At 56.5% G+C, this 17,665-nt stretch overlaps 1 protein-coding gene across 1 annotated transcript in view; it reads right to left on the bottom strand.

The window, feature by feature from the left end:
• Window positions 1-2,069: 2,069 nt before the first annotated feature.
• Window positions 2,070-17,665, bottom strand: part of LOC144732987 (tripartite motif-containing protein 16-like) — a 38,030-nt gene continuing 22,434 nt past the window's right edge. The window contains exons 5-6 of the mRNA XM_078614661.1: window positions 8,710-8,813; window positions 2,070-2,887 (exon numbers count right to left, since the gene is read on the bottom strand). Coding sequence (XP_078470787.1) covers window positions 2,340-2,887; window positions 8,710-8,813 — 652 coding nt within the window. The 3' untranslated portion in view covers window positions 2,070-2,339. The remainder of the gene's footprint in view (window positions 2,888-8,709; window positions 8,814-17,665) is intronic.

The raw sequence follows: 17,665 nt of genomic DNA on the forward strand, positions 1-17,665 counted from the left end.
AGGAGAGCGACTGGAGCAGTGGAAAGAGTTTGAGCCAGCGCAGCCCTGAAGAAGAGCGGGTGTCTGTGTGGAGCTGGCAGCTGCCTGCCAAAGGAGAAAGAACGGAGCAGTGGAAAGAGCCTGAGCCAGCGCAGCCCTGAAGTAAGGGCGGAAAGCTCCAAGCATCGGCCAAGCGAGCATCGCACAGGACCAGCAGCAGAGGACAAGCTGCGAGTGCAATCGTGCATCGCCAGAGAGCACGCAGCAGGAGAGAGAACGTGCAACCAGCGCCACCAAGCAAGAGTGTCGGCACCGGCGACCAGCGGACGAGGTGCGAGCGCAACAGGGCACCTTCAAAGACAAGCGTCGTGCCGACTCAGCTCATCTAGCAGCAGACAGGCCTGCCGCCGAGAGAGAGAGAGCCATGTGTATGACACGCCCACACTCACACTCCCACGACTCATCACCCAGTAGGGGACCAAGGCATTTTTTTTACAAGAAACGTCCTACCTCGGCGTCTGCTTAACGCAATAGTTGAGCAAGGAGACAATACACCAACACACACATAACGCACATATCGGGACTAATAAGAGTACTCCAAAAGTTATTCTTGTGTTTCGAACAGGGCCATCCTGAGGTGGTGTGTCAAATATTAGCCGATCATGAAAAGCATTGCTGCCTATTGAGTAACGTGGATACAGTCATTATAAGTATTTTAGTCATCCTTGTTAATTTTTAATCTGTACCAATGATTTGATGGTTGTTGTGGTTGTTGTGGTGGTTGTTGTGGTGCTTGTGGTGGTTGCTGTGGTTGTTGTGATGGTTGTGGTTTTTGTAGTGGTGGTTGTGGTGATTGTTGTTGTAGTGGTGGTTATTGTGGTGATTGTTGTTGTGGTGATGGTTGTTGTGGTGGTTGTGAAAGTGGTGGTGTGTTGGTGTTTGTGTAGGTGATTGTTGTCGTAGTGGTGGTTAATGTGGTGGTGATTGTTGTTGTAGTGATGGTTGTTGTGGTGGTTGTGAAAGTGGTGGTTGTGGTGGTGTTTGTGGAGGTGATTGTTGTTGTAGTGGTGGTTATTGTGGTGGTGATTGTTGTAGTGATGGTTGTTGTGGTCATGGTTGTCGTAGTGGATGTTGTGGTGGTTGTGTTGATGATGGTTGTGGTGGTGGTTGTGGTGGAGGTTGTGGTGATGATGGTTGAGGTGTTGGTTACGGTTGTGGTGGTGGTTGTGGTGGTTGTTGTAGTGGTTGTTGTAGTGGTTGTGGTGGTGGTTGTTGTGGTGGTTGTGGTGGTGATTGTTGTGGTGGTGGTTGTGATTGTTGTTGTGGTGGTGATTGTTGTTGTGATTGTGCTGATGGTTGTTGTGGTGGTTGTGGTGGTGATGGTTGTGGTGGTTTTGGTGGAGGATGTGGTGATGGTTGTGGTTGTTATGGTGGTGGTTGTGGTGGTGGTTGTGGTGCTGGTTATGGTGGTGGTTGTGATCGTGGTTGTGCTGGTGGTTATGGTGGTGATTATGGTGGTGGTTGTGGTGGAGGTTGTGTCGGAGGTTGTGGATGTGATGGTTGTGGTGGTTATGATGGTTGTTGTGGTGGTGGTTGTTGTGGTTTTGCTGGTGGTTGTGGTTGTGGTTCTGGTTGTGGTGGAGGTTGTGGTAGTGATGGTTGTGGTGGTGGTTGTAGTGGTTGTGGTGGTGATTCTGGTGGTGGTTGTCGTGCTGGTGGAGGTTGTGGTGGAGGTTGTGGTGGTGATGGTTGTGGTGGCGGTGGTTGTGGTGGTCGTGGTGGTTCTGGTTGTGGTGGAGGTTGTGGTGGTGATGGTTGTGGTGGAGGTTGTTGTGGTGGTTGTGGAAGTTGTGGTGGTTGTGGTCGTGGTGGTTGTGGTGATGGTGGTTCTGGTGGTGGTTGTCGTGGTGGTGGTTGTGGTGGAGGTTGTGGTGGAGGTTTTGGTGGAGGTTGTGGTGGTGATGGTTGTGGTGGCGGTGGTTGTGGTGCTTGTGGTGGTTCTGGTGGTGGTTGTAGTAGTTCTGGTGGTTGTGGTGGCTGTTGTGGTAGTTTCAGTAGTTGTCGTGGTTGTTGTGGTAGTGTTTGTGGTCGTGGTTGTTGTGGTGGTGGTTGTAGTTGCTGTGGTGGTGGTTGTGGTGGTTGTAGTGGTGGTGTTTGTTGTAGTGGTGGTTGTTTTGTTAGTGGTTTTTGTTGTAGTCATGATTGTTGTTGTGGTGGTTATTGTTGTTTTGGTGGTGATTGTTGTTGTGGTGGTTCTGGTGATGGTTGTTGTGTTTGTGGTGATCCACCAACACAACACGAGGGTGGCGAGCGCCGTGCGTCGATTTTTCTGCCCTCTGCGCTGTTCACGTTCACTTCTCTCAGGACGCACCACTCAGATCCACAATCCTCACTGAGGCACCGTTAAACCCCACCCACAGCCCAGGGTGTAGGGGCTGAGGGAAGGTTTGGTGAAATGAGTGCAACGGTGCCATAGAGTCAGCGCTGTAAAACGACAGCAGCCCCGCGTCCCAGTCCAGATGAACCCCAACTCTCTGCGGAGGCTCCGGCACCGACAGTGAGGTCGCTACCCCGCCATGCCGCACTGAGAATCTGGCGCCACGTTTCTGTAGACACCAGGAGACGTCACTCCCTTCCAGGCCGCACTCATCACCACGCCCTCTCCGTGGGATCGTCCCGTACGCGACTCCAACCCGATACCACCCCGCTCTCCCCACGTCCACCTCCCAGTAGTGCTGACCCGACGAGAAGCTCTCAGAGCACAGGGCTTGTGGCCAGCACTCAAAGCGGTGTGGGTGATGGGGGCGACCCTGGGGAACATCGCTCCGTGTCACCGTCCTGAGATCCGAGGAAATCTGGAGGAAGTCGTCGTGGGCTGAGTTTGTGTCCAGAGTCGGTGAGCGTCCATCTGTGGAGAGGACAGTTACGACGCCCGCACAGCCGTCACTACAACTCGTGTACACACACACGCGGCGTGTACACACACACACACGTGGCATGTACACACACACACTCACGTGGCGTGTACACACACACGTGGCGTGCACACACACACGCGCTGGTGTTGTGTTGTCTGTTGTGTTGTTGTGGTCATACCGCAGTACGTGATACGTTGATACGTAACACTGATCATCACATGTATGACAAATAAATACAAGACTGGTATTCATTAGTACTGGTGTACACATACTAATATTCATTAGTATTAGTGTACACATATTAGTATTTGTTAGTATCAGTTTACACATACTAATATTTGTTAGTATCAGTGTGTAGAGGAGTAAAATAGGGACGTGACGTCATGCGCGCTGGGCGGCACAATGACGTCATATCTCCTCTAGTACTTAAGGGGGACCCCGTGACATAAGCAGGGTCGTAGCGGGAGTCTAGGGTCGGAGTAACGTGGAACGGGGAGCCAGGGGCAAGGGGGTAGGAATAGGGGATTGCACAGCGCCAGGGCTGGAGGTGGCTGCGCTACTCGGTCGGCCGTGTTGGCTGAACCCACGGCCGGCGCAGAGGAGGCAGCACGGGGCAGCCGGCTTTGTCGGGAACCAGTGGGACCTAGCCCGGGACCCCTAACCCCTGGGAAGTTGTTACACCCGTGTGTTATTTGCAATATCTTAATAAACCTTCCGGCGAAAGCCCTTAACTTACACGTCGTCTCAGAGTCGTCGTCGATTAGTTATCTACAACTGGTGTTAGAAGTGCCTGCGCTGCCGCCGCTATGTCTAAATTGGGCGCGCGGCATAAGAACTCACCGGCAGAACACTTAGAGAGTACCGACCATGTGGAGGAGGCTCCGGCAGTGACCCCAGGGCCCGTGGCCCCGGAGACGAGCCCCGGGAAGAAGAACTCGGCGGGGCAGGAGGAGATGGCGGCTGGGGGTCCCAGCACACCGCTGCCGGAAGCGGGGAGCACCTTTGCGGAGCAGATACAACTGCTCCTGTGGGGGATGGTGCAGCTCTCCGCCACGATCACCGAGGTGGGTGCGCGGATGCCCTCACACGGCCCACACTCGGAGTTGGAGTGGCGGATCCCCGCCAATTTGGCAGCTGCTAATTTTGAAAGCGGCACCATTTCCACACCGGGTGCGCCACGGGAGATGGCCGCCATGTTGGTGGCGATGCAGCCAGCGGCGGCCATGTTGGCCGGGGCGCCGCAAATGGCCGCCATTGTTGCTGCGACGCTGCAAGTCGGTGCCATGGACGCCGCGACGCCGCTGTTCATCGCCGGCGCAGCCGCGGTTCCTCTGCGCGCCGCGCTTGTGGAGCTGGCCGCCGGCGATGACGCTGCTCCGCACCACGCTGCGCCCTCTGGGGGGGCCCCAGGTATGTCCGCGGGTGCCATCCTCGCCGCGCCACCGGAGTGGGCAGCGGCTTCCACTGCTGCTCCGTGTGTCACTGCGCCGCCAGGATGGGCCGCGGCTGCTACCGCGGCTCCGTATCATGCCGCCGCATCTACAGCATGGCCCGTGGAAGCCGCAACACCGTCACCCCTTGCCGCATCGCCGGGGGTTGCTGCAACTACGGCCGAGGCTCCGCACCTCGTCGCGCCGGCAGGGTGGGCCACAACGGCCGCCTCGGCCCCGTATAATGCCGCTGCATCTACGGCGTGGCCCGGGGAGGCCGCAACGCCGCCGCCCCTTGCCACGTCGCCGGGGGTAGCCGCGGCTGCTGCCGCAGCTCCGCACCTCGCCACGCCAGTGGGGTGGGCCGCAGGGGCCGCCGCAGCCGCGTAACATACCACCGCGTCTACGGCATGGCCCGTGGAGGCCGCGGGAGCCACCGCGGCTCCGTACGCTGCCGCAGACAGGCGGGTCGTGGGCGCTGTGGTGCCTCCACACCTCGCCGCGTCTTACGCATGGCCCACAGTGGCCGCAACGCCACAGCACCTTGCCGCGTTTCCAGCGTGGCCTATGAGTGCCGAAATGCCGCCGCTCCTCGCTTTATCGCCGGAGGGTATTGCTGCTGCGGCTCCGCACCTCGCCACGCCGGCGGGGTGGGCCACGAGTACTGCAACGCCTCCACACCTCTCCGCGTCTGCGGCATATCCCACGGGGGCCGCAACGCCAATGCACCTTGCCGTATCTCCGGTGTGGCCTACGAGTGCCGCAACGCAGCCACCCATTGCCGCGTCTCCGGTGTGACCTATGAGGGCCGCAATGCAGCCGCCCATCGCCACGTCTGCGTTGTGGCCCTCGGGTGAGCTGCGGGGCTTCCACACTTTGCCGCGCCGCGTGGTCAAGAGCTGCGCCGGTTGCCCCACTTTGCGCCGTTCGTCGCAAAGGGGAGCGACTGGTTGGCCTTCCAGGACCGGTTCGACGCGGCGTATGTGTCGTTCGACTGGCCCATGGAGGAGGCGTTGTGGGCTCTTCCGACCTGTTTGGATGAGAGGGCACTGCAGGCTTTCAAGTCAATCCCGTCGGGCCGATAAGGCTACGCTTCCAGCGGCTTATATTCAGATGGCCAATGTCTTCGAGCCACCATCCAGTGCGCGCCTGAAGTTCTCGCTACGGCTGCGGGAGGAGGGGGAACTGCCATTGGCCTTCCGCTGTTCGCTCCTGGCCATGGCAGAGGCCACATACCCTGACCTGGAAGGCAGGGCACTGAACTCGATGGCCCTGGAACAGCTACTTGACCTTGCACGGGAGCTGGGGATCGCTTTGTCGATCAACAACGATCACCAGATCACCTTGGTGGTGGCCGAGAACATTCAGGTGCACCTCTCCCTCTGCCAACAGCCCCGGATGGCGGCGTGCGTGGGGGTCCCGGCACCAAAGAGGGGAGCTGCCTCTCAGGGAGTAGACACCCTCGCAGCCCTGGCAATGCCTGAGCGTCGCGGAATGAGTGGAGGTGGTCGCCGTCCGGAGCAGCAGGGATGGCCGAGACCTTCCCGTCCACAGGACGCTGCCGCTGTGGTCTGCTTCCACTGTGGCCAGCAGAGCCACATTGAGCGGGGCTGCCGGAATGCCCCGGGAGCCTTCAACAAGCCGTCTCTGGCCCCTCCCGGTCCCTCGTCAGCATCGGGCCCCGGACCCCAGGTGAGTCGCGACGCATCACCCGCACGGCCGCTACCCTCACCTCATGCATCTAGCAGGATTAGGGCCCATCATCATGGGGTCGTCATTGAGGGGTCAGGTGCACCATTGTTGTCACCCGTTGGGTGGCCCAGACAGACCCGCCATTGGGACGTGCTTGTGCACCGGATGGTGGCGGCGGCTGCCGGCTCCTCAGCGTTGGCGGTATGGTGGATACGGAGGCATTTGCCACCATTATTTTGGAGGCCATCTTCGAGCTGCTAGTCTGCAGCGTCTGTCCGTTAAGGCCGGTTCGCGGGGCTTGTGCCGTACGTTTGACGAGCACTTGCATCGCCTTGAGTCTGTGTTCGTTAAAGTGCGTGCTGTGGGCTTGAAATTTAAACCCCAGAAATGCCATGTGCTGCAACCACCTGTGAAGTATTTGGGACACATTGTTAGTGCGTCAGGTGTCGCCACGGATCCAGAGAAAACGGCTTGTGTCCAAACGTGGCCGACTCCCACATCTGTCGTGGCGGTGCGTAGCTTCGTCGGCTTCGCATCGTACTATTGTCGGTTTGTCCGCGATTTTTAAACAATTGCGAACCATAAGCTCCAAGCACCCATTGGAGGAAGGTGAGCCGTTGTGGGAAAGCACCTTATTGGCCGGGGGCTGCCCAGCATGAGGCGGGCGGTAGCTATCCATTGGGGTGCAATGACCCCTCCCACCGACGATGGCAACCCATGGCGCCCATTTTTTTCACCAATCTAAAATGATCTTATAACCCGTGACTGCTGCCATCCGTGTTTCTTGGCCATGATTAGGTGGCCGAGGAGTGTCCTCTCCCCATTTTGCACCTCTTGTTGGCACAAAGCCTGGGCAGGTTACTCTGGAAATCCTGGGTTGCCCATGCGTCAGGATCCGCCCCTCGGCCTTGCTGGTGATGTCCAAAGGAGTGCATAGCACGACGTTTGGTACCAGCTTGGCTGCAGGGGCTACCGGGAATGTGCCGCAGTGCATCGCAAAACCGCCTGAGGAGCCCCACTCCTGATTTTCTGTAGGGGTTTACTCAGTTAGCCGAGACACTCACAAGGCAGTGAGAAAACCGCGTGGCCCTGGGAGGGGCCCTTACCAGGTATTAACAGCGGACCAGCTGTGCCTGGGACTCGCGTAAGGCAGGGCCGTCACGCCCTGAGGTAGTTTATCACAAACTACCCGCTACACTAACAGTACCAAGGGTGTGTGTACAGTGGCAGTGAACAGTGGTGATGATGCTAGTGTAGTGTTGTGGATTCTGGAGACGTCGGGGACGGATCTTGGAGGCAACACTATTTATTAACACAATACTCGGCAGTACAATCCCGGCACACTCAGGGCAACGGCCCTTCTATAACCACTGCCTGGGGAGGTACTGCCTCCGGGCTAACGTGCCCTAACACGGGACCACAACTCTGGGACCTCCGGCTATGGGTGCCTCGGGGAGGCTACTCTAACCCGACTTAGCCGGGTTCCGACCACTGGCCCACTCAGATCCAGCCCTCACAAGGACATCGGGCCGGGGGTTCCCAGGGTCTCACCAGTGAGCCACACAGAGTCCCGGCCCTGACAAAGTCAGCGGGGCTAAAGGTCCCAGGGTCCTATCTAGCTGATCCTCTTGCTTGTCTTGGACTGGCCCCAGACCCTTCCAGGGGTCCGGCTTTTATACACAGCCTGGGTACGTCAGCCCTGACTCCGCCTACCTTCCCGAAGGTTCCAGAGGGGGCTCCGGGGGATCCCAAGACACCCAGCAGCCCCCTCCCATTGGGAGGGGTCTCGGGGGATCTTAGAACACCCCACAGCCCCCTCCTGCTGGGGCTAGGGATATAACGACTGGCCCTGCTGGACTGTGTCTGCCCCTACAGATAAGTGTACACAGCCCATTTACATCGCTACACCAGCACCACAATGTGAATGCCACTCTCACAGCGTCTCTCTACAAACACGACTGTACAATGGCCACCACAGCCTTGCACACTCACATCCACGCACAGACATTGTGTCACTCCGCTTCTGGATGAGCGCCTCCCTGCACCGTGCACTTCTTGAGGGGGGTTATGTGACCATACTTCACCGCTCTGGTCGGTGCGCATTGGCGATGGTGGGGATCATGAATGTTGAAGCGTAGAAGTACAGTACAACAATGGTTCACGCTGCACTTCCCTCTGCTGGTTTCATGTATAAACATTCGGCACGAAAGAGACAAAGGCGGACGGGCGTGGTGCTGGCCACCCACTCCCTCGTGTGCCGTGCCGGCTTTCATAGGTGCTGCTACTCGCTAACAGCACTTGCCCCAGTACCCACCAGTAGGTTTTGGTAAAAAAATTAAACTGTTAAACTATTTTCATTTCACCAGGTAGGGCCCACTGATCCATGTCGCTCTCTTTCAGAAGCTGCGTCTCTCTCCCCGTGGTGGCGTGGATTTTCGTGGTTCCTGGCGTTTTCCGCTCCACATTTAGAATAAATTTGCATTCAGAGGATTTGGCTGCAGCTATACATATCCACGTGATGAGCCACTTCGTAGACCTGTCATCTTTGATAGGTTGCTTCCGAAAAAAGAGCGACATGGTTCAGTGGGTTCATTACCTGGTAAAATAAATTGAAAAGTTGATGAAGGTGGGGAGCACAAAAGTGCAGTCCAACGCAGCGGGACACGCGGGTGCAAGGCTGAGGAACTCACAGACGAGAGGCAGGAGTCTGCGCATGGCCCTTTCAAGGGAGTGGACCGTGATGGCGTCCAGTGAAGTAGGAGGTGGGGGTGCAGATTCCTTTGGAATCTCTCTCCTGGGACAACCACCAACAGCATCACACACAGCCTCGTTTAACCACAACATTGGAACACTCAGCATCCATAGCACCCACACATACAGCCCGTGTCTCACACAGCTCGTGTCTCACACACAGCCAGTGTCTCTCACAGAGCCAATTAACTCACGCACAGCCTGTGTCTCACACACAGACCGTGTCTCATAGAGCAGCAACTCACACACAGATATTTTCGCACGCACAGTCAGTGTCTAACACACAGCCATTGTCTCATGCACAGCCCGTGTCTCACACACAACCTGTGCCTCTCACAGAGCCTGTGTCTCTCACAGAGCCAATTGTCTCACACACAACCCGTGTCTCACGCACAGCCCGTGTCTCACACGCAGCCAGTGTCTCACACACAGCCCGTGTATCACGCACAGCCCGTGTCACACACATAGCCCATGTCTCACACACAGCCAGTGTCTCACACACAGCCCGTGTCTCACACGCAGCCAGTGTCTCACACACAGCCCGTGTATCACGCACAGCCCGTGTCACACACATAGCCCCTGTCTCACACACAGCCAGTGTCTCACACACAGCCGGTGTCTCAGACACAACCGGTGTCTCACACACAGGATGTGTCTCACACGCATGTGTCTCACACAGCCAGTGTCTCACACACAGCCCGTGTCTCACACACAGGATGTGTCTCACACACAGCCCGTGTCTCACACACAGCCCGTGTCTCACACACAGCCAGTGTCTCACACACAGTCAGTGTCTCACACACAGCCTGCGTCTCACACACAGCCCGTGTCTCACACACAGTCAGTGTCTCACACACAGCCTGTGTCTCACGCACAGTCAGTTTATCGACACAGCCCGTGTCTCACACACAACCAGTGACTCACACACAGCCAGTGACTCACACAGCCCGTGTCTCACACAGCCCGTGTCTCACACACAGCCCGTGTCTCAAACACAGCCAGTGTCTCACACACAGTCAGTGTCTCACACACAGCTTGCGTCTCACACACAGCCCGTGTCTCACACACAGTCAGTGTCTCACACACAGTCAGTGTCTCACACACAGCCTGCGTCTCATACACAGCGCGTGTATCACACACAGTCAGTGTCTCACACACAGCCTGTGTCTCACGCACAGTCAGTGTCTCGACACAGCCCGTGTCTCACACACAGCCCGTGTCTCACACACAGCTCGTGTCTCACACACAGTCAGTGTCTCACACACAGCCCGTGTCTCACACACAGCCAGTGTCTCACACACAGCCAGTGTCTCACACACAGTCAGTGTCTCACACACAGCCCATGTCTCACACACAGCCCGTGTCTCACACACAGTGTCTCACGCACAGTCAGTGTCTCACACACAGCCCGTGTCTCACACACAGCCAGTGTCTCACACACAGCCTGTGTCTCCCACACAGCAGTGTCTCACTCACAGCCCGTGTCTCACACACAACCTGCGTCTCACACACAGGATGTGTCTCACACACAGCATGTGTCTCATACACAGCCAGCTTCTCAAACACAGTCAGTGTCTCACACACAGCCTGTGTCTCACGCACAGTCAGTGTCTCACACATAGTCAGTGTCTCACACACAGTCAGTGTCTCACACACAGCCCGTCTCTCACACACAGCCCGTGTCTCACACACAGTCAGTGTCTCACACACAGTCAGTGTCTCACACACAGCCCGTGTCTCACGCACAGTCAGTGTCTCACGCACAGTCAGTGTCTCACACACAGCCCGTGTCTCACACACAGCCTGTGTCTCACGCACAGCCAGTGTCTCACACACAGACCTTGTCTCATGCACAGCCCGTGTCTCACACAAAACCTGTGCCTCTCACAGAGACTGTGTCTCTCACAGAGCCAATTGTCTCACACACAACCCGTGTCTCACGCACAGCCCGTGTCTCACACGCAGCCAGTGTCTCACACACAGCCCCTGTCTCACGCACAGCCCGTGTCACACACATAGCCCCTGTCTCACACACAGCCAGTGTCTCACACACAGCCCGTGTCTCACACACAGTCAGTGTCTCACACACAGTCAGTGTCTCACACACAGCCTGCGTCTCACACACAGCCCGTGTCTCACACACAGTCAGTGTCTCACACACAGCCTGTGTCTCACGCACAGTCAGTGTCTCGACACAGCCCGTGTCTCACACACAGCCCGTGTCTCACACACAGCCCGTGTCTCACACACAGCCGGTGTCTCACAAACAGCTCGTGTCTCACACACAGCTCGTGTCTCACACACAGTCAGTGTCTCACACACAGCCCGTGTCTCACACACAGCCCATGTCTCACACACAGCCCGTGTCTCACACACAGTGATTCACGCACAGTCAGTGTCTCACACACAGCCCGTGTCTCACACACAGCCAGTGTCTCACACACAGCCAGTGTCTCAGACACCGCCGGTGTCTTACACTCAGCAAGTGTCTCACACACAACTTGCGTCTCACACACAGGATGTGTCTCACACACAGCATGTGTCTCATACACAGCCAGCTTCTCAAACACAGTCAGTGTCTCACACACAGCCTGTGTCTCACGCACAGTCAGTGTCTCACACACAGTCAGTGTCTCACACATAGTCAGTGTCTCACACACAGCCCGTCTCTCACACACAGTCAGTGTCTCACACATAGTCAGTGTCTCCCACACAGTCAGTGTCTCACACACAGCCCGTCTCTCACACACAGTCAGTGTCTCAAACACAGTCAGTGTCTCACACACAGCCCGTGTCTCACGCACAGTCAGTGTCTCACGCACAATCAGTGTCTCACACACAGACCGTGTCTCATACAGCAGCAACTCATACACAGACATTGTCTCACGCACAATCAGTGTCTAACACACAGCCTGTGTATCTCACACAGCCCGTGTCTCACACACAGCCTGTGTATCACGCTCAGACAGTGTCTCACACACAGCCCGTGTATCACACACAGCCAGTGTCTCACAAACAGCTCGTGTCTCACACACAGCTCGTGTCACACACACAGTCAGTGTCTCACACACAGCCAGTGTCTCACACACAGCTCGTGTCACACACACAGTCAGTGTCTCACACACAGCCAGTGTCTCACACACAGCCAGTGTCTCACACACCCGTGTCTCACACACAGCCAGTGTCTCACACACAGCCAGTGTCTCACACACAGCCCGTGTCTCACACACAGCCAGTGTCGCACACACAGCCAGTGTCTCAGACACCGTCAGTGTCTCACACACACCCTGCGTCTCACACAAAGGATGTGTCTCACACACAGCATGTGTCTCACACAGCCAGTGCCTCATACACAGCCCGTGTCTCACACAGAGTCAGTGTCTCACACACAGCCTGTGTCTCACGCACAGCCCGTGTCTCACACAGCCCGTGTCTCACACACAGCCTGTGTCTCACACACAGCTCGTGTCTCACACACAGTCAGTGTCTCACACACAGCCCGTGTCTCACACACAGCCAGTGTCTCACACACACCCAGTGTCTCACCCACAGTCAGTGTCTCACACACAGCCCATGTCTCACACACAGCCCGTGTCTCACACACAGTGATTCACGCACAGTCAGTGTCTCACACACAGCCCGTGTCTCACACACAGCCAGTGTCTCACACACAGCCAGTGTCTCAGACACCGCCGGTGTCTTACACTCAGCAAGTGTCTCACACACAACTTGCGTCTCACACACAGGATGTGTCTCACACACAGCATGTGTCTCATACACAGCCAGCTTCTCAAACACAGTCAGTGTCTCACACACAGCCTGTGTCTCACGCACAGTCAGTGTCTCACACATAGTCAGTGTCTCCCACACAGTCAGTGTCTCACACACAGCCTGTGTCTCACGCACAGTCAGTGTCTCACACACAGCCCGTCTCTCACACACAGTCAGTGTCTCACACACAGTCGTTGTCTCACACACAGCCCGTGTCTCACGCACAGTCAGTGTCTCACGCACAATCAGTGTCTCACACACAGACCGTGTCTCATACAGCAGCAACTCATACACAGACATTGTCTCACGCTCAGACAGTGTCTAACACACAGCCCTTGTCTCATGCACAGCCCGTGTATCACACACAACCTGTGCCTCTCACAGAGCCTGTGTCTTTCACAGAGCCAATTGTCTCACACACAACCCGTGTCTCACGCACAGCCCGTGTCACACACATAGCCCCTGTCTCACACACAGCCAGTGTCTCACACACAGCCCGTGTCTCACACACAGTCAGTGTCTCACACACAGCCCGTGTCACACACATAGTCAGTGTCTCACACACAGCCAGTGTCTCACACACAGCCCGTGTCTCACACACAGTCAGTGTCTCACACACAGTCAGTGTCTCACACATAGCCTGTGTCTCACGCACAGTCAGTGTCTCGACACAGCCCGTGTCTCACACACAGCTAGTGCCTCACACACAGCCGGTGTCACACACACAGCCAGTGTCTCGACACAGCCCGTGTCTCACACACAGCCAGTGTCTCACACACAGCCGGTGTCACACACACAGCCAGTGTCTCACACACAGCCCGTGTCTCACACACAGCTAGTGCCTCACACACAGCCAGTGTCTCACCCACAGTCAGTGTCTCACACACAGTGTCTCACGCACAGCCCGTGTCTCACACACAGTGTCTCACGCACAGCCCGTTTCTCACACACCCGTGTCTCACACACAGCCCGTGTCTCACACACAGTGTCTCACGCACAGTCAGTGTCTCACACACAGCCCGTGTCTCACATACAGCCAGTGTCTCACACACAGCCAGTGTCACAGACACCGCCGGTGTCTCACACTCAGCCAGTGTCTCACACACAGCCTGTGTCTCCCACACAGCAGTGTCTCACTCACAGCCCGTGTCTCACACACAGCCTGCGTCTCACACACAGGATGTGTCTCACACAAAGCCTGTGTCTCACGCAGTCAGTGTCTCACACATAGTCAGTGTCTCACACACATCAGTCGCTCACACACAGCCCGTCTCTCACACACAGCCCGTGTCTCACGCACAGTCAGTGTCTCACGCACAGCCCGTGTCTCACGCACAGCCAGTGTCTCACACACAGCCCGTGTCTCACACACAGCTCGTGTCTCACACACAGTCAGTGTCTCACACACAGCCCGTGTCTCACACACAGCCAGTGTCTCACACACAGCCAGTGTCTCACACACAGTCAGTGTCTCACACACAGCCCGTGTCTCACACACAGTGTCTCACGCACAGTCAGTGTCTCACACACAATCAGTGTCTCACACACAGCCCATGTCTCACACACAGCCCGTGTCTCACACACAGTGTCTCACGCACAGTCAGTGTCTCACACACAGCCCATGTCTCACACACAGCCCGTGTCTCACACACAGCTCGTGTCTCACACACAGCCAGTGTCTCACACACAGCCAGTGTCTCACACACAGTCAGTGTCTCACACACAGCCCGTGTCTCACACACAGCCAGTGTCTCACACACAGTCAGTGTCTCACACACAGCCCGTGTCTCACACACAGCCAGTGTCTCACACACAGCCAGTGTCTCAGACACCGCCGGTGTCTCACATTCAGTCAGTGTCTCACACACAGCCTGTGTCTCCCACACAGCAGTGTCTCACTCACAGCCCGTGTCTCACACACAACCTGCGTCTCACACACAGGATGTGTCTCACACACAGCATGTGTCTCATACACAGCCAGCTTCTCAAACACAGTCAGTGTCTCACACACAGCCTGTGTCTCACGCACAGTCAGTGTCTCACACATAGTCAGTGTCTCACACACAGTCAGTGTCTCACACACAGCCCGTCTCTCACACACAGCCCGTGTCTCACACACAGTCAGTGTCTCACACACAGCCAGTGTCTCACACACAGCCCGTGTCTCACGCACAGTCAGTGTCTCACGCACAGCCAGTGTCTCACACACAGCCCGTGTCTCACACACAGCCTGTGTCTCACGCACAGCCAGTGTCTCACACACAGACCTTGTCTCATGCACAGCCCGTGTCTCACACACAACCTGTGCCTCTCACAGAGCCTGTGTCTCTCACAGAGCCAATTGTCTCACACACAACCCGTGTCTCACGCACAGCCCGTGTCTCACACGCAGCCAGTGTCTCACACACAGCCCCTGTCTCACGCACAGCCCGTGTCACACACATAGCCCCTGTCTCACACACAGCCAGTGTCTCACACACAGCCCGTGTCTCACACATAGTCAGTGTCTCACACACAGTCAGTGTCTCACACACAGCCTGCGTCTCACACACAGCCCGTGTCTCGCACACAGTCAGTGTCTCACACACAGCCTGTGTCTCACGCACAGTCAGTGTCTCGACACAGCCCGTGTCTCACACACAGCCCGTGTCTCACACACAGCCCGTGTCTCACACACAGCCGGTGTCTCACAAACAGCTCGTGTCTCACACACAGCTCGTGTCACACACACAGTCAGTGTCTCACACACAGCCAGTGTCTCACACACAGCCAGTGTCTCACATACCCGTGTCTCACACACAGCCAGTGTCTCACACACAGCCAGTGTCTCACACACAGCCCGTGTCTCACACACAGCCAGTGTCGCACACACAGCCAGTGTCTCAGACACCGCCAGTGTCTCACACACAGCCTGTGTCTCCCACACAGCAGTGTCTAACTCACAGCCCGTGTCTCACACACAGCCTGCGTCTCACACACAGGATGTGTCTCACACACAGCATGTGTCTCACACAGCCAGTGCCTCATACACAACCCGTGTCTCACACACAGTCAGTGTCTCACACACAGCCTGTGTCTCACGCACAGCCCGTGTCTCACACAGCCCGTGTCTCACACACAGCCCGTGTCTCACACACAGCTCGTGTCTCACACACAGTCAGTGTCTCACACACAGCCCGTGTCTCACACACAGTCAGTGTCTCACACACAGCCAGTGTCTCACGCACAGCTCGTGTCACACACATAGTCAGTGTCTCACACACAGCCAGTGTCTCACACACAGCCCGTGTCTCACACACAGTCAGTGTCTCACACACAGTCAGTGTCTCACACACAGCCTGCGTCTCACACACAGCCCATGTCTCACACACAGCCCGTGTCTCACACACAGCCGGTGTCACACACACACAGCCAGTGTCTCACACACAGCCCGTGTCTCACACACAGCCAGTGCCTCACACACAGCCAGTGTCTCACCCACAGTCAGTGTCTCACACACAGCCCATGTCTCACACACAGCCCGTGTCTCACACACAGCCCGTGTCTCACACACAGTGTCTCACGTACAGCCCGTTTCTCACACACCCGTGTCTCACACACAGCCCGTGTCTCACACACAGTGTCTCACGCACAGTCAGTGTCTCACACACAGCCCGTGTCTCACATACAGCCAGTGTCTCACACACAGCCAGTGTCTCACACACAGTCAGTGTCTCACACACAGCCTGCGTCTCACACACAGCCCGTGTCTCACACACAACCAGTGACTCGCACACAGCCAGTGACTCACACAGCCCGTGTCTCACACAGCCCGTGTCTCACACACAACAGTGTCTCACTCACAGCCAGTGTCTCACACACAGCCTGCATCTCACACACAGGATGTGTCTCACACACAGCATGTGTCTTATACACAGCCAGCTTCTCACACACAGTAAGTGTCTCACACAAAGCCTGTGTCTCACGCACAGTCAGTGTCTCACACACAGCCTGCGTCTCACACACAGCCCGTGTCTCACACACAGTCAGTGTCTCACACACAGTCAGTGTCTCACACACAGCCTGCGTCTCATACACAGCCCGCGTCTCACACACAGTCAGTGTCTCACACACAGCCTGTGTCTCACGCACAGTCAGTGTCTCGACACAGCCCGTGTCTCACACACTGCCCGTGTCTCACACACAGCTCGTGTCTCACACACAGTCAGTGTCTCACACACAGCCCGTGTCTCACACACAGCCAGTGTCTCACACACAGCCAGTGTCTCACACACAATCAGTGTCTCACACACAGCCCATGTCTCACACACAGCCCGTGTCTCACACACAGCCAGTGTCTCACACACAGCCAGTGTCTCACACACAGCCAGTGTCTCACACACAGTCAGTGTCTCACACACAGCCCGTGTCTCACACACAGCCAGTGTCTCACACACAGCCAGTGTCTCAGACACCGCCGGTGTCTCACATTCAGTCAGTGTCTCACACACAGCCTGTGTCTCCCACACAGCAGTGTCTCACTCACAGCCCGTGTCTCACACACAACCTGCGTCTCACACACAGGATGTGTCTCACACACAGCATGTGTCTCATACACAGCCAGCTTCTCAAACACAGTCAGTGTCTCACACACAGCCTGTGTCTCACGCACAGTCAGTGTCTCACACATAGTCAGTGTCTCACACACAGTCAGTGTCTCACACACAGCCCGTCTCTCACACACAGCCCGTGTCTCACACACAGTCAGTGTCTCACACACAGTCAGTGTCTCACACACAGCCAGTGTCTCACACACAGCCCGTGTCTCACGCACAGTCAGTGTCTCACGCACAGCCAGTGTCTCACACACAGCCTGTGTCTCACGCACAGCCAGTGTCTCACACACAGCCTGTGTCTCATGCACAGCCCGTGTCTCACACACAACCTGTGCCTCTCACAGAGCCTGTGTCTCTCACAGAGCCAATTGTCTCACACACAACCCGTGTCTCACACACAGCCGGTGTCACACACACACAGCCAGTGTCTCACACACAGCCCGTGTCTCACACACAGCCAGTGCCTCACACACAGCCAGTGTCTCACCCACAGTCAGTGTCTCACACACAGCCCATGTCTCACACACAG

The sequence above is a fragment of the Lampetra planeri genome, chromosome 45 (genome assembly GCF_965212315.1).
Source record: "Lampetra planeri chromosome 45, kcLamPlan1.2.h2, whole genome shotgun sequence".
NCBI lineage: Eukaryota > Metazoa > Chordata > Hyperoartia > Petromyzontiformes > Petromyzontidae > Lampetra > Lampetra planeri.